This window comes from Artemia franciscana, chromosome 18 (genome assembly GCF_032884065.1).
Source record: "Artemia franciscana chromosome 18, ASM3288406v1, whole genome shotgun sequence".
Taxonomy (NCBI): Eukaryota; Metazoa; Arthropoda; class Branchiopoda; order Anostraca; family Artemiidae; genus Artemia; species Artemia franciscana.
The window spans coordinates 35,504,165-35,522,645 of record NC_088880.1 but is presented as its reverse complement, the minus strand read 5'-3'; the positions used below and the strand labels follow the sequence as shown (position 1 = coordinate 35,522,645).

The 18,481-nt window shown below is 36.5% G+C and overlaps 2 protein-coding genes across 3 annotated transcripts in view; both read right to left on the bottom strand.

Moving 5' to 3' along the window:
- Window positions 1-18,481, bottom strand: part of LOC136038948 (uncharacterized) — a 470,704-nt gene that overhangs the window by 253,121 nt on the left and 199,102 nt on the right. The window lies entirely within an intron of this gene.
- LOC136038945 (inositol hexakisphosphate kinase 3-like) overlaps window positions 1-18,481 on the bottom strand; it is a 134,305-nt gene that overhangs the window by 95,131 nt on the left and 20,693 nt on the right. For both annotated transcript variants that reach the window (XM_065722452.1, XM_065722453.1), the window contains exons 3-4: window positions 17,990-18,116; window positions 13,098-13,337 (exon numbers count right to left, since the gene is read on the bottom strand). In XM_065722452.1, the coding sequence (XP_065578524.1) occupies window positions 13,098-13,337; window positions 17,990-18,116 (367 nt within the window). The remainder of the gene's footprint in view (window positions 1-13,097; window positions 13,338-17,989; window positions 18,117-18,481) is intronic.

The window sequence follows — 18,481 nt, the reverse complement described above, 5'->3', positions numbered from 1 at the left end:
AGCCGTCTCCTCTACAGTAAGCACAGCATAAATATTATATAATAAATATATATTATTATAATTATGTTGTGACGTAATAAGGGTAAGGGAAGCTTCAACTGATTGTAAAATCCAATTAACTAAGACATTGATGTTGTCGAGGTTCTACTGCGAATTACGCACAAAGAATAAAAAATAAATACACGATTTCAGTCTTACGTCAGACCATAGAAAAACCGGATAGCTGTGGAATCAAAAACCCAGATAAAAATTGGCAAGATAAAACAAAGGCGTGACTTTGGTTTTATATCACATGCCAAATATTTACTCGGCAATAATTAAGAACAAATAATTATATTACCCAGTAACGAGAGAAAAAACAACCAAGTTTCTGAACTTTATCGATTTCCCAATTAGCCAAGGGCATAATATTTAATGTTGTATGACTAATATTATTTGTTCTTTTTTTGTAATTCAAACATTGCCACTTGCCTTTTTACAGCTAATTAATTTTATTACTTTAAATTTATTTCAGGTAAACACAAATACATTTCATAACGATAATTTATGGCTGGTTTTTCAAGGGAGTTGTGCAATTCGCGCAATTCTGTTGATTGGGGGAGGGGACATTAGCCTCGAAGTTTTTTTTGCCAATCTTAGACCTTGAAGAGAACCTATTTTCAGTATTTTCATCGGAAACTAGCCTTTTTTGGGTGCTTTTATTGAAAAATAATCACCCCTCCTTAAATTTTGAAAAATCCGTTTTCGCTCCCTACTTTTAGAGAATTAACGCCTCTGAATTCACGAAAATGTAAGACAGGGGCTAATCTAGAGCAAAATCTTGGGAGAGAGTGGGTTAATGTGACAAGGGCACCAATAGGAAAAATCTTGGGGGCCAATGTGACAAGGGCATGGACAATTGACTAAATTGGCAAATTTAGGTACTTATGTATTATAAAACTCAAATAGTGAAGTTAGGTCAATCCTAATGAAAAATACAAAAACATGATGAAAACATAATAGTTTGGAAACTAATTTGGGCTATATAATTCCTATTTATCCTGTCACCCGCCACTAATTTTTCACTGAGCGTAAGCTAATTGTTTCTTGGAATAGACAGATAAAACCGGTTTGTTCTCGAGTTTTATACAGCGTAAACTTGAGTGTTGACGGTATAATACATAAGTACTCAAATTAATTTTTAAAACAGAGTGAAAAACAGAAAAAAAAGAATGAGAGTGCCAGCAAAATCTTGGCGGGCCCGGGATCCCCAGCCCCCTGGATCTGCCAATGATAGATGACGGGTTGGCGAGGTTAAAATATATTTATTAAAATCTAGGAGGGAAAATGTTGCTGATATTTCTATTTTTGTTCAATAAGAATACCAAAAAAGCAATTTTCAATGAAAATGCCGAAAAGGGCATTTTTTAGAGTCTAAGGTAGAATCTTGAAAAGAGAGGCAAATGTTCCCTCTCCCTTAATTGACGCCACCGTTTCAAGGATGGTAATTCGTGATCTGAGAGTGAAACCGGCTCACCGTCCCAAAGCTCACTCTGAGAAAAGCGGAGATTTAAACTCTTTTTCGAACGCTGCGTAGTCCACATTGTAGGTTATCACCGATTTTTTTTTTCGGCCGTTAGTGACACTGAAAACAAACAAGCGGGATAGTATAAATGCGGCCGTAAGATAGTTACGCTATCAAAAGTACAACTGAAGCATCGACAGAAGTCATTTGTTTCTAATAAACAGAAGGACTAAGGGTAAAAACGCGCATATACATAACAATTTATTTTTCGAGTTAGATATACCACTAAATTCAGCTTAAAGAAGCAAATCCAATGTTATATGCACGAATGCACTAATGAAATGTCCTGCAAGGATTTTTCAGGCAAAAACATGTACCTGCAGCATTTTGCCCCGTTCGCCAAGGTAGAAAAATCGACGTTTAGCAGTTTCTGCGAGCTTTTGGATGTATTCTAATTGCATAATTGGAAAGAATACTGTCTAAAACCCATCGTTACAACTTTTTCTACTTTAGTCTTGTGACCAGTGTGGCACAATGGCTGGAAAAAGGGCCGCAAAACTTGAGGAACTTTGAAGACTATTTTTCGGATAAACAGCACAATTTTATTCGCTTTTTACATTTGGACGGTCGAGACTGACACACAGACTCCTCATATCTGTGTTGCCACACTTATTAACATTTTACTAAATTTAGTAAAAAATAGACCCGAGTTAGTAAATCTAGTAAATCTACGTCAAATTTAGTAAATTTTTGAATATTTTTGAAATTTAATGAGTTTTTTTTTGTAAATTTGCCAGAAATATGAAAAAATGTAATGATTTTAGTGACAAGTTTCATTCTGTTGAACAAAATTTTAACATTTTTCTCTGTCTCAAGTAATATTTTTATTCTATTGCTTTAGTTTCAACCCCTTCCACTTCATCAACATCAGTATATTGTGCGAAGCTTTTAAAATCTGAAGCGTGGATACAACCAACAAATCTCGTTTTTATTGAGGAATCAATTCTGCAGTCAGTAATTTATTTTTAATGACAGTTTTGAATACAGTGATGGGTGTGTTCGAGGCAAATGTGCATGGTCAGTTTTTGCTCAAAAGTGGTGAAAAAAAATTAACAAAATAGGATGTACAGCACCCACTGGTGTGGTAAGTCCTAACGGGGGAGGAAAAACTGACTCATGAAGCAGGTTGCGTCTTTTTTCTTCTAATGGATGGACAGAAACCGCAAACTACTGAGCTTTCCAAAAAAGTTTTGACTGGTCTTTCTAATGGGTGTTTCCTCTCAATCTAGGTAAAACACATACTAGGCCTATTATAGTGATGTGCATGAAAAAGTGATCCAAACATAGGGAATCAATATAGCCTGTAGTCCAGATGCCAAATGCCAAAAATACATTTATTTTCAGGTCCTCTGTTGTAATGACACATCAGTTTTATGCAATCTGAAAGCAGTGCGCATTCATACTGAACCTGCTGATTGTGATTATACCCAAAAATAGGTAGCTCCGAGGTATGCTTTACCCTCCAAAATGACTTGAAAGGTTGGAAAACACTACCTGGAGAGTTTTCTATAGTTTTTTCTAGATTTTTCTAGAGTTTCAGAGCAGAGCAGTTTGCGATCACAATGTTCTGAATAGACCCAGAACTACTTTTACCTCGCTACTGAAGTGCCTTGTGAAGCTCAGTGTGGTAGAAAGGGCTGCACATGAGGAAGTTTTAAAACTCTCCCTGGAGGATCAGACACTCCTGAGTGTAGTTCTTCCTCTGAGCGAGTTGAACCTCGGGGCAAACACTGAGGGCCATATGTTACCGTCGTTATCTGCTGAAGCTTGCAGAATTCTGAAAAACTGCAGTCATATTATATAGAGCTCTGCAGACAGATCGCCAAGAGGTTCGACAGCGAAGATGAACCGCTCAAGAACAACGAGCGCATCGTTCCTACCGTTAATTAAATAAAAAAAACAAGTTTTTTTAACTGAAAGTAAGGAGTGACATCAAAACTTAAAACGCACAGAAATTACTTCGTAAATGAAAGAGGCTGCTTCCTCATCAACGCCCCGCTCTTTACGCTAAAGTTTGACTCTTTCTCTCAATTCTTCTTTCTAAAACAGTAAAACACTTTAGCGTAAAGAGCGGGGCGTTGATGAGGAAGCAGCCTCTTTCATATACGAAGTAATTTCTGTGCGTTTTAAGTTTTGATGTCACTCCTTACTTTCAGTTGAAAAAACTTGTTTTTTTTATTTAATTTCTGAACGTTTTTGAATCAATGCATGTTTTGATTTTGGCTCTCCGCAGAGGAATAATCAAAACGAAATTTGTATTTTTTTTTTTTTTTTTTTTTGGCTCAATGGCTTTCTCATAACTTTGATCGAATGATTTTGAGAAAAAAAGAGCGGGGGACGAAGCCTAGTTGCCCCCCGATTTTTTGGTTAATTAAAAAGGCAACTAGAACTTTTAATTTTTTACGAATCTTTTTATTGGTAAAAGATTTAAGTAACTTATAAATTAGCTTACGTAAAGAACTTTTGTATTCTCATGTTTTTATTACATATATGAGGGGATTTGCCCCATCGTCAGTACCTCGCTCTTTACACTAAAGCTTAAATTTTATCCCAATTCATTAAGAATGACCCCCTGAATCACAAAAGCCGTAGAATAAGTAGTTGAAATTACCGAAAATACTTTAGCGTAAAGAGCGAGGTATTAGAAGGAGGTGAGCCCCTCATATGGGTAATAATTTCTGTTTGTTTTAAGTTTTATTGCTGTTCCTTACTTCCAGCTGAAAAAGCTTTTTCACTTTTATTTTTTAATTGTTTTTTTTAAATAATGCTAGTAAATCCTGCTCTCCCTTCATGGAAATTTTCTTCTCCCATTACAAATTCTCGAAGGAAAGTTCCCCCAGCATATCCCCCTCTTCTCAATCCCTCCCCCAAACCAAAAAAATCCTCCTGAAAACGCCTGTATACTTCCCAATAACCATTACTATATGTAAGCACAGGTCAAAGTTTGTAACTTGTTGCCCCTCCCATGGGGACTGTGGGGGAGTAAGTCGTCCCCAAAGACATAGTTATAAGGTTTTTAGACTACGCTGAATAAAATGGCTATCTCCGAATTTTGATCCGTCGACTTTGGGAAAATAATTAGCGTGGGAGGGGGCCTAGGTGCCCTCCAATTTTTTTGGTCACTTAAAAAGGGCACTAGAACTTTTCATTTCCGTTAGAATGAGCCCTCTTGCAACATTCTAGGACAACTGGGTCGATACGATCACCCCTGGGAAAAAAAAAAAAAAAAAAAAAAAAAAAAAAAAAACAAATAAACACGCATCCGTGATCTGCCTTCTGGCAAAAAATGCAAAATTCCACATTTTTGTAGATAGGAGCTCGAAACTTCTACAGTAGGGTTCTCTGATACGCTGAATCTGATGGTGTGATTTTCGTTAAGATTCTATGACTTTTAGGGGGCGTTTCCCCCTATTTTCTAAAATAACGCAAATTTTCTCAGGCTCGTAACTTTTGATGGGTAAGACTAAACTTGATGAAACTTATATATTTAAAACCAGCATTAAAATGCGATTCTTTTGATGTAGCTATTGGTATCAAAATTCCATTTTTTAGAGTTTTGGTTACTATTGAGCCGGGTCGCTCCTTACTACAGTTCGTTACCACGAACTGTTTGATTTGAACCGTACAGTCAGAACATTAGTATCACCCATTGTTTAATTTTCATATTGTTTGGGGAATGCTGATAGAAAAATAGAGGGGAAAGAGACGTCCTTGATGTGCAGTGGTCAAAATTATAGTCTAGGACAGGCTTAGTGAAAAATCGACTTAGTGACATTTTTGAAGCTGATATGTTCTGGAAAAATTTGTAGCTCGTCAAAGATAGTAGGGGGGGGGACTGATGTTTGATATATCTTTATGACTTTATATTGCAACTGTGCTGTCTTGTTACTATCGGTTACTAGACGAAAATAGTCTAGTAAAAGACTTATGAAGGACTTATAGGAAGTAATTCCACGCTTTTTAGGGAAAAGAAATATTCTCATTCCCGTAACTACAACGAATCGATGTTGTCAGCCTATGTAGCGACATCTGTAGTTTTAATTAAAAAGAAATTAATAAGATTCGAGTGACAAGCGACAGCATTAAGTTTATTTGAATGAAAACGAAAGAAGTAGAAATTGACGGAGAAAAAAGGGAAAAAAGAAGAAAAGGGGAAAAGAATGTGAAAACCTATTGATTATCGCTCCCATAATAAAAATCAACACTTGACGAAGCGCGTAAAAACAGATGCAATTTAGTAAAATTTTCCTCTCAAATTTAGTAAAATCTTCCAGGGCACGTTTGACAACACTGTCTCGCATAGCTCAGTATGCTTCACTGCAGGATATCTTCAAATTATTTATTCCTTAAGAAGTAGGACAATTTCACTCTAAGGTCGCAAACTGATAAGTCCCTTAAGAATGTGGGTCACGACATATAGACAACACAGCTGGGATTCAATTAGGCTGAAAGCGAATACAGAAATGCACTAAATGAAATTTCGCTGATAGAAAGAATCTTGTTTTTATTGTGCCATCTGCATGGTACGTGCATGGTGTGCAAGATATCTAATCTTCTGCTGTTTTATAACCTTGCAATAATATTAACAAACAAAACTTAAAGAAATAGGCATATGGATCAATTTAGACCAAGAAATGGTTTTCGAACTTTGTACCTAGCTAGATCCGGATTTATAAGGTTTCAAAGGTTTCTCAAATTTGAAAATAAATTCGCAATATGGCTTTAAAGTCCAATTCAGATCATTAGATTGTGATTTTATAAACCAAAGGTCAAATAGAGTAGACCCAAACTAAAATCAAGGAAAACATTTATTTTCTCTCTGTTGGGTCAAGTTTTCATTTTCAAAGCCTTAGAAACAGGGATGAACAAGAGATTGGAAATTGAATATACCTTCCTGTACCATCATTTAGGGAATCTCGGTACAAGATTCGTCGTTTAATTTAGCTAATTAGTTTTTTTAATTATTTATCATATTAGCCTCACTCCTTTTAAAGTTTTTATGAAAGCCCTCAAAATCTGCCTGCGTCAAAATAGGTTTCAAGGTTCAATTTCTTTTTTTTTTCTTTTTTTTATTCGTTTTCAACATATTTAGATTTTAAGACGACCACTAAAAAAAAAATTCCGTCTGTGTTGCAATAAATGTGGGAGAAATGAATTGAGGAATGTGAAAATTCTAAAGGATTTAGCAAGAAACACCAAAACATACACTAAATGATACTTTCGTATTACAGCGGCAACACTAAATTCTTCATCCATTGAGGCACTGTAGAACTGAATTCTTTATTACTTTCTTTCAGCTTAGCGTGAGACAAGACAGACAAGTGACAGGATAGAAGCAGTATATATATATATATATATATATATATATATATATATATATATATATATATATATATATATATATATATATATATATATATATATATATATATATGCATATAAAAGAGCATTTAATGAAATTATTTTGATTAGAACTGAGTGTGAGCTTTGTCTTCATTGACCTTACCGACTCAAATACTGCCGCAGTGGAAAAGGACATGCGTGTTGAAGCTGAGAATATGCAGCTTGGAGTCTATCAAGCGCTTTTCTAACATCTATCAATAGTCTAAAATCAAAACAGCCTATACCTATAGTCTATGGTTTTTAGTTAAGGTTCACCACCAAATCAGTACCTCGGAGAGGGACCAGGTTTGAAACCTTCTTCCCAAATAACTTGGTTAAGCGTTGTATACCTTGAGGAAGCCCCCCTCAATAAAAATAGAGCCATGCCCCTTCTATAAAAATAGAACCACGTTTTCCGTATATAACAAATAACCGTGCTGCATTGTTTGGTAAAATTCAGTAAACTCGTAGACATTCCGTCCCTTTGTTTTGATTTGGGACAAATTCAAACTCAATAAGCTATATACATTTACTATAGGATACTTTTTTATATGCTTTTTACAAAGCTTAATAACAATCACCTCTCTTCCAGTTCAATTTTAGTCCCATCCTTTTGCATACATTGTTTCTCGCAAAAAAAAAAGAAAACGGTTCCATTTAGGCTACATCGAAATGTTAGATGTCATAAAGAAATAGTTTTAATAGTTACCGAATTATTAAATTTAAAATCTTCCCAGAAGTTTCTAAACAGTTAACTAAAAATTACTAGTCTTTTTTGTAAATAATTTATGTGGCCGTTCGACACCAGGACGGCACTAAATAGATTATAATGCGACAAATTTCAAACTTAAAACACCCAAAAACATTTTGTGGATAGGCCTATTCTGCAGATTTATTTAGCAATCCAATAATTTTTCTGGAGAGGGTGTGACGCTTAAAATCATAGGGTAAAATATGCAGATTTAAAACAAATCCAATATTCTGCTTCAAAATTTCCTCTCGGAGGGTTTGTATGGGGTGAGGATTTCTCCCTTTCTCCCAGTGGTACAGATAGGCTTTCCATCATTCCTTGAAACCCGGGACTATGATCAAACCCTATCCTTGAAACGCCATTGACTCTCCTAAATGATGACAAGGTAGATGACACTATCTGGTTGGGGCTTGAGGCTTACCTTCCCTAAGAGTCAAATATTGATGCACTGTCATTACAAAGGGAGTGCAAGTAATGTTTTCGACCGTCTTCGCCGAGAAAAACGAAATCCCCCCTCCCCAAACAAAGTGTCTGACAAGAAGCAAACAAATACTTTTTTTGAAGGCATCTCTTTCCTAAGGAAATAGAGTCGACAAGACAAGAAATACTAGACATGTTTTAGTATTGATTTTTATCCTGTGTTACGCAACAATGAAGCTATAGAGCATAGCCCGAAAGACAATGGGAAAAGAACAGTGTTGCCATGCAGTAATTCATTTCTGTTGCTATAGGAACTGACAGCAGGTTTTTTTTGCATTTATCAAATGAATTCTTTATCAGCCTCATTATCATTGAAAACAGTGTCGGAAAATTGGCTTTGACAGAAACAGGGGCGTATTTTGGGGGAAGGGGACAGTTGCCCCCAATAATGTGGAGACAAAAATTATTATACATCCCATGCCCCTTGACTTTTCGGATATGAACCTCTCTTGTCCCTCCCCCAATAAAAATGCTAGAGATTCGCCCCTGAAAAGAAACAAAAGTAGGAAAGCTGGGAGGACAGTAAATATTGGGCCAACAGCTTCAGAATACCCGTTAATTCTTTTTTTTTGCATGATTAAATTTTTATTGATGAGAACCAAGCGTACCGCAATCAAGTTACAAGTCAAACCACAAACAGATAACAATACAAAGATCAAAAAATATCGCGAGACAAACAAAAACACATGGAAATTAATAATTCACGTTAAAAAACAAAAAACAAACAAATTACATTTTAGCAAAAATTTTTAAACAATCAATTACATCATCTGCTGAGATGCATATACAGCGAAGGGGGGAGGGGGATGGAGTGTAAAATGCTCAAGATCAAATCAAATTCCTCAACGAAAATATTGATATTCTATCGGCCCAAACTCAAAAGACATATGGATCTAAAGGCGGACTTATGCTACGTATAAAACAAATACCACTCAAAAGTTGATTTCGAGCCTCAAAGTTATTGGTATGTATAACTTTCAATATGTGATTGTAAGTTTAAATGCATGGACGCGAAGTTTGAACACAAAGTTAATTTCTTGTAAAGGGCTGGTGCTCACCGTATTAAATTACACGATTCTACCGTATTTGAAGTTGATACTTACGACTCTCCCCGAAAATGTGCCTCCAGCTATACCCCCAAGCGTCTTAGCGGTTATATAGGGTTATCTAATACAAAGTCCATTTTTCAGCTAATCCATCTGCTAAGACTTTCAATTCTTTGTCACAGGGATTAACGCAGCAGGAAAACCTTGGGGCCTTAGCCCCTCCCTAAGTCCTGGATTTTACAGAATTTTTGGGCGCTAACTTATTCGAACCATCACTAAAATTTGTTTTCTTATCATTGCCCCACCCTGAAAAAAATTCCAGTGTATTCGTCTACTTTGAAAGATTAAACTTGTTAGTGAAAATCTGAGAACTACTACCTAGGTCTCATGCCATTTTTCAGAAAATAAATGTTCATTTTGCTCTGAACGTGGTCTAAAAGACTTCGATGAGAATATCATCGATCTCCTCCGCTCAACTTCCTACTGGCTAGACAAATTTAAGTCTAGGCACTTTTGACTGAGTTTTTGCAACATTTTTCGAAAAAGAGATCAGCAGCCCTGTAGCTTTATTAAAAAACAGACCAGAGAGGAAATTCATTTGATCCCTACCTTTGACAATGGCATCCACCGTCATCTAGGACCCAGTGAGGGATCACCTATTCTCTGAAATGCACACCAGTCGGCAAGCACCAAGCGTGGCAAAACTGTATCAAGCATAACAGATCTATCCACACGTGGCAGAGCTATTTGGCACTAATGGCACTCCAATATGTACACCAATCGGCCGGAAGTAGTAAACTCCTCGCCATCCAGTACATAGCAAAAAGCACTTAGAAAAACTTAGAAACATCCATAAGGATATTTAAAAAAGCCCCCAAAAACGTCAGAAATAGCACTTTATAAATTTAAATGTGAGCTACCGTCCTTTATAGCGCTTGGGGATACCACTGTTAAGAGTCGATAACCACTTCGTTTATCTAGGTCTTCCTATTGGTTCTTCGCTACACCACACCTAATCCCTGCTCCTAGGCCTTCTCCCACAACATATATCTGATTCCACTGCATCGATTGTTGCGGCAAAATTTTGACACAATAGCCCACTGTTACATAGCTTTTCCAGTGCCGTAGCCCATCTCCTCGATTACCCCGTTTTGGAAGCTGCTTACTATAAATAATTGCTTGAAACCTGACACAATAGCCCACTGTTACATAGCTTTTCCAGTGCCGTAGCCCATCTCCTCGATTACCCCGTTTTGGAAGCTGCTTACTATAAATAATTGCTTGAAACCTGACACAATAGCCCACTGTTACATAGCTTTTCCAGTGCCGTAGCCCTCTGCCACATCTCCTCCGATTACCCCGTTTTGGAAGCTGCTTACTATAAATAATTGCTTGAAAGTCTGGTCAATTTTCCTTCAGTTCGCTAAATATTTGCTTCGGTTGCCACCTTGGCATCGGAATTCCCCATTGATAAGAAAATTTAAATTCGCTGACTCTGATCTTGAAATTCTGATCTTGTCAGGCAAAACTGCAAACCCTGATTCTTCACAGAATGATTGAAGAATCATTCTGAAAAATCCTCACTCTTTTTCATTAGTGTTTAATTTTTTTGTATGTATGGGTCATGACCCTATTTAGTGCAGCAATATTTAAATTTGATTCTTGTTTTATTTTTATCTCTAAATGTCGCTGCTATGACAAGAGTTAGTGCAGCAATCGGTTTCTTGTTCATGTGTTTTTCTTTTGCTTCTTTTCCTCTACTCCGTCTTATCTTGTTATGTGAATGGCGAGAGCACATTTTTGCTTAACTTGTCTTGACGAATAACTGAAACCAATCTTTTATTTTATTTTGTATTCTTCTGTGAAGAGGCGCTAGTTGTTTCAGTTCTTATTAAATTTACTCCGGCAGCAAGTATCCAAAGCGTGTCATGACGCATGTTTTGTCAACCATAGATTGACAAGTTACCCCCTCCCCAGAAAAATAGTCAATAGCTTTAATTGATTCATCTTGCATTGTCTTATTTTGTTTTCAAAATATTTAGAAGTTTCAATTTTTTAATAGTCTTTTTTTCCTCTTCTAGGCACAAAAATATGAGAGAACAGAGATTTGTGTATTAAAGCTACTTAACCATATCATGAATATGCCTGCTGCCAGAGATTTTCGGTTCTAGTCCAAACAACCGTAGAAGTCTAACTGTAATCCAAATTTAAATAAACTAAAATTAAGTCCGTTTCCGCTTTTTCTAATTCTGCTGGGTAATGCTATGAAATGTTAACCCCCCAAAGCATCAATTCTTATCAATTTTCCACTCTTTATGATAGTTCAACCAGATTGAGGGAGTTTTCTCTTCTTTTTCAAAGGGCCATAGTCTGCTTTGTTCTTATAGGTAGATACGACCCTAGGATCATATGTAATAAGATGGTGAAATATAATTTATAATTTAAAACGAGAAAGCATTATTAGTAAATAAAAATAAAAAAAAAAAAATAAAGTGGCCGTTATTAAAATGAAATGTACTTCCAGTTTTTCTATTCTCTTGTGATTATTCTGTTTTCTATCAATTTAGCACTTTTTAATTACCACCTACTTTTTGCGGCGCTTCTATTTCCTCTCTTTCAGTTTTGTCTGTTACATCAAATTAACACTTTTTAATTACCACCTACTATTTGCGGCACCTCGAATTCCTCTCTCAGTTTTGTCTGTTATATCAAATTAACACTTTTCAATTACCACCTATTATTTGCGGCACCTCGAATTCCTCTCTCAGTTTTGTCTGTTATATCAAATTAACACTTTTTAATTACCACCTATTATTTGCGACACCTCGAATTCCTCTCTCAGTTTTGTCAGTTATATCAAATTAACACTTTTCAATTACCACCTATTATTTGCGGCGCTTCAATTTCCTCTCTTTTCAATTTCCCTATTCTCTGCTATATGGAACGGAGAGTTTATTGTTAATACTTAGTATGCTTGCCAGAATTCTACAAAACTACGCTAATTCTCCAATCAGAATATCAGAAAACAGTCAACAAAAGATTTGGGCTTGTCTTCATATTGCTTTTTCAGGTGAAGTCGTCCATGCTTTTTTTTACTTTTTTCAGTCTCCATGGTAGTTTCTTAAGGCTCAGGTTTAAATTTGGTTTCACTTCACCAACTTCACTTGAAAAATTCATAATGAAGACAGGGTCTTATTGATTCAAAATCTCGGTTAACGTTTCGTTAAAAGAGCATTAGAATTTTACTACGACCAGATGTTGGGGGAAAGTATAGGTATAGTGAGGCACCGATTGCAGTGGAAGGACTAACATTGATGGCAAGGCCGTATCCAAGGGGGGGATTAGTGAGGTTGAATTCCCCGAAAGACCAAAATATAAAAAAAAATTTTATACATTTTTAAAGTTTTTTGTGACCTCCCTGTCCCTCGAAAAAAATTTCTTTTGTAGCCCTCCCCCCTCAAAAAAATACTAGATACAGCCCTGACTGATGGATCGCAAAAAATCTTTAAAATAGATTTTACAAAAATAATAAATATACTTACATGAGCTGATGTTCCTCCTTAATCAAGTACCAACAATACCAATGGAAGCTAGTGTGGGAGTAGATGTCCCCTCTTGATCAGGAATATCATACATGCTATTTAGATCCATCACAATTTCGAACACGCATGCGATTTTACACTTATACAATTTTATTGCACGTATCAATTTTGCAATCAATTTCAATACACGAACACTGGGTTTCACTACGGAATGGGAATTATTATGGAGAAACACAGGTGTAGTGGTCACCAGTTTCAGTGAGAGCACTAAAATTGATAGACTCAAATGAATAACAAAAAGACTAGAAAAAAAAGCTTAGAAAAAAACTTACAAGAACTATTGTTCCTCCTTAAGCACGTACCATCAATATCAATGCTAGCTAATGTTGGAGTGGAGCTCCCCCCTTGGTCAGCAAGATCGTATACGACAGATCCTTCACAGTTTTGAACACGTATGCAATGTTTTACACTTAAACAATTTTCTTTACACGTGTCAATGTCGCAGCCCATTTCGATGTCTATTTCCTCAGGATGAAGCCGCTGAAAACCTCTTGGAGAAAGCTGAATAACACCTGGAAACAATCTTATTTGAGAAAACGATTTCTAATAATTTTGCTGGGAATAAGTCGCAACAATTGGAGGCTCATCGTAAGGGGAAATGAAACCTACCTTGCCATGAAGATCTACTATACAAAAAAAAAAGCTACAAATGACATCTTTCACTTCAGCATTATATTGACCTGATCAAAATGAAAGTCTCCGGGAGTCAGGGAATTATTAGCAAGCTAAAACACACATTTCCAGGCAAAGACAGATCTAAAGCAAAATCTTGGGGGGATGTGAAAATGGCGCCAATAATTGACCAAATTGACAAGTTTATCTTTTTAAAGTGAAAAACAAAAAAAATACGGAATGAGGGCATAGGAATAATATTGGAGAGCCCAGGGTCCCCCACCCCCCTATATCTGCCAGTGGGAAATGCTTAGAGTAGAGGGATCGGGATAAAACTTGGTGGGATAAATAAGCACAAGTCCTAGATACGAGATTGACATAACCGGAACGGATCTGCTCTCTTTGGGAGAGCTGGGGGGGATTCTAAAAAAAAAGAAAAAATGAGGTATTTTTAACTTACGAAAGAGTGATCGTATCTTAATGAAATTTCACATTTAGAAGGACGTCAAAACTCAGATCTCTCATTTTAAATCCCGACCGGATCCAGTGTCATTAGGGGGGGCGGGGGATCGGCATTAAGCCTCTGATTTTCCTTTTAAAGGAATTTATTGATTCTTAGAATTTTGCTAGAGCTCATACCATATGAGCTCTTAGCTCTTCCGACCTCGTCACAAGTGCCATATGAGCTCTTAGCTCTTGCTTTTTTTTTGTTTTTTTTTTTTTTTGTAGGTAAGTTCGAAGCAAAAGAATCTGTCAGTATTACCACTATAGACTCGCTTTAGAATTTGTATCACAGCTTGAGATCCTCAGTTTTTAGAGAGAAATATAACTGGGTTTCCGGAGTTCATGTTACGGTTGATATGTTCTTAATTTCGAGTAGTACAAGGTGAAACCAAGATGTTACCTGATAAATCAGTTCATTATTTTGTATGATGTTTAATGAATTTAAACATATAATTTTTATGTCCAAGTTTTTAAGATAATTTTAATTGTAGTCTAAGCTGAAAGTTACTGATATCACAGCTCCTGTAAGACTATGAAAAGTATTATAGATTAGTTTGTTATTGTGAGGCTACGTATTTACCTTTGACTCCTAAATCAATATTCTTGTTTTTTAAACTTGACTTTTGTGTAATCAGCAAAGCGCTAGTTTCTTTAATTCTACAAACATAGGAAAATATCACCGGTTGATTTATTTGCACTTATTTTATTGATATATGTTAGATAGGCTGGGAAGTAATAATTTTTATCCGCTTGAAGTTTCGACTTCGCTCTTTACTTCCCTCGGAAAAAAACTTCGTTTTTTTAAAACTAATGTTTATTAGAGCTGATGGCCATGCACTAGCCCTGCCTCGCTTGTGACTTTGAGGATTTTTGAGTTAGGCGACTGGATTTGTTTGTTTCTTTATATATTCTTCGTAGGTATTTTTTCTCCCATGTTCTTTTCTGGCCATGGAGCCGCCTTATTGGGGAGATTACGTAGAAGTTGTTTTGGTTGCTGATGTCAATTTGTTGTTTAACAAAAGGAATTAAAGACAGAAGAATCGTCATTTTCAAATCCTAGTCTTTTTGTTTTTTTAGCCCTATATCAAAGGCTAGTAGAATTTACTCTTACAGGCTTTTAGTGCAATTGTCATGACTCATATGACTCAATTTCTTGAGATAAATTTAATAATAAGGAAATCTAAATGGCTTGTTTACATCTATAAAACCAGTTATATACTCAGAACCTTGATTATAGAAAACACATTACTCGAAATCATTATGAAGCTCCCAGGAATCAGCGTTCCAACCTACTCTACTACCAGTACTACTAACAACTCCTCGCAGCACCAAGCCGCCTAAGGCCAAAACAGCTACGTACATTCTTTCTCCATTCCAATCTATTCAGAGCCTCCCCCTTTATACCTCCCAAGACGTTCATATTTTTCTTAAATCCTCCTTGCGGCCCCCTAACCCATTCGGGGATGACCTACGTTTCATTTGAGCCAGGACAGTTGGCCGAAAAGGCAAGTCTTTGCCAAAATGTCATCCTTCATCCGCAGAACGAATCCTAGCCATCTCAACCTTTCTTTCATTATAGACCTAAAATGAGAAATAGAACCATATTTAGTACAGCTTACTGTCTAAAATATGGTCAGTCAGACGGGCACTCAAAATAATTCGTAGACAACCGTCCTGGGAAAAAATCTTACAAATTCTTCTTCGTCTTTTAGACTACCGCGTCAGAACGAGTCTGAAAGACTTTGTAATCAGAATAATCTAGGATTTGTATTAAGACACAAGGTGATGGGCGAGTGAGGAGATTTTCTACGTATCTAGCCCATCTTTTTTCCCCTTTTCAGGATTGTTAGAAGTGTTTCATTTGCATCGCTGATTGGCCTATTTTATGCACTAGCTTTTTAGACGATTTCTTAGGTTAGGTAGAATGCACCCCTGGCATCATCTCGTCGAGCCCCTTCTTCTAAAAATCAAGCTTTCTTATTTAGCCCTTGTCGCGTGTTTTATCTGGCACATTTTTCACTTGTTTTTTGCCTCTCTCTATGTTGTTCTTTGTGAAGCTATGAGAGGGGTCACGATGAAGGATGCTTTCAGTTTCGTATCATTATTGATTCAATCAATTTTTTCCCAACTCGATTAATGGCTTTCCAAAGCTGAAAACTATCTTTCTAATTTCAGCAGATGGTTTTCAGTCCTATTTGACATCTTCATCCTCGAGTAGTTTCAACAGGTTTTGTTTGCTATCGTAGTCTATTGGAGCAGCATTTCATCTTAAGACAAACATCAGCAAGTTGATAGTCTAACCCTATATCAATGCACTGTATTCCTTCGTACATCTATATATATCTATCAAGCTTGTCCTCCATCTACTAAGAGTCAGAAAGCGATCAATTGGTTGTTAACTGTCATGGGTTTTTGTGTATGTCATTATGCTTGAATAAGGTGCCACCTATAGGGAGGAAATTCATTTTGCAAAACTCATCAATGGAGCGCCATTTTTCACTTCAAATTTCGAATTGCCATATCGAACCATTTTTTCACAAGAGCATTAATTTGAATAAAAAAGGGAACTGAGAAAACAACCTTGAACTGTGCAGAAAAGCAACACTGTCACTTCGTAGAATTCACTCTCGCTTTTTTGAAAACCAACAGACGCTTATTAGAAACCAGTCTTGACTTGCCCGATGGCTGGCTTCCCAAAAAAGTTAATTTGCATTAAGTCAAGCCTTGGTGTGCTATACCCTTTTCTTCATTATTTCTACAATAAAAAGGTTCTATTAAAGTAAATAAAAAAATACAACAACCAAATACTAAGGAACCTCAAAGGAAAGGTTTAACTTGGAGTTGACGCTCCGGATTGGGTTTACCGTTTATTTGAGCTGGTGGAATAATGTACTACTACCCTGCCTAGCTTGTGATCTTGGGGGTTGTTTATGTTGGCGATGAGAATTCATTATGTCAAAAAAAATTTACTGGATGTACGCGTGTTTGTTTCATTTTTGTTTCTCCCCTGCTTTATCCTGGCCATACAGCCTTATGGGGGAGACTACGTTGAAGTGTTTGTTGTTAACTTATTGATGAATAAATAAACTCTGAACTCTAAACCACCAGAAGGTAAAAAGTTAAGTCTGCAACATTTTTCGAATATAAACTGATATTCACACTGAGTCACCTAACGCTAGTGTCCATGCCATACCATGCGTTGCGGCAGCTGGGATTGAACCCCCGTCCCATATTGCCAAGCAGAGATCTATCGACGGTGCTAATACCGGGTCGTTGATATATTAAAAAGAACGATGCGATGGATTATGTCTATCCCATTATGTAATATGCCTCTAATAATGGTTTGATCGGTCTATCATGTTTATGGCTTGCGTGCCAAGCGGATTTTACATAGTTACCAACGGGCTCGTCTAGGTTTCCCTCTGCTCACTTCAATTAATCAAATGGTCTAGAACCACGATTCTCAACGTGGGGCACATGCCCCGTGGGGGGAGCATGGGAATATTTTTGTGGGTCAAGGGCAGGATGTACACCCTTCATACTCTAGTGCCATAGTGAAAAAAATCGTGTAAATGACGTCACATTCACAGACATATAAAGAGCAAAACAGATACATGATTGTATCGTAACGACGTCATGCATTGTATAAAAGGTGACGATACAGACAAAAATTTTCATTCGCATAAAATACACCCAGACGCCAACTCGAAAACAGATACTAAGTCAATGGCCTCCTAAACTTCCTTCGGGTGAATACCCGTAAAATTTTGGGTAATAAAATTTATACATTACAAGGGGGGCACCAGAATTTTTAGAAATACCGAGGTGGGACATGGCATAAAATCTGTTGGGAATAACTGGTCTAGAAGTTAAGTTTCTTCTAAAAGTTAGTCTCTTATCCGTGTCTAGTTTATCAATGGACATGGCCTATTACAAAAAAAAGCACAAAACGACTTATGATTACAATATTTACGAATCTATATCATTATATAGCTAAGTTGTTAATTGTTCAAAAAAATTGGCTCATTAACAGGTTTGAATGGATTACCTTTGAAATTTGGCAAAAATGGTCTTATTTCCGTTGGAGCACGAAGGTAGAAGTTCAATTCTCTCGCAATTAATTGTTTGCACAATGTTGACCTATCAAGGACAAAGAACCGGGTGTGACCTCCAACCTGAAAAATTGAAAATAAAAATTCATTGTAATTGGCAGTGTTCTTTCGACAAGCTATCAGTAGATAAAACGAAAAGAGTATGTACATTCGTTAAAATTGACGGCAAATAGAGCTGAAGTATTATGCCATGCCTGCCTTAAATACCAAATTCACTGTCGCAGTGGAATTTTCTTTAAGTTTTGTCAGATGCGACGTAAGAGTTAGCGTAGCCACAAAAACAAAATTATGCCCAAGATTCCATTGTTTGTGCGTTAATGCGTCATAAGTGCAATTTCTCCAAAGCATTTGATTTTTATAACAAGATCCCATACTTGAGAAAGTTTATCGTATACTTTGTGAATTTCCACGCTCAATCAAAGTTGATT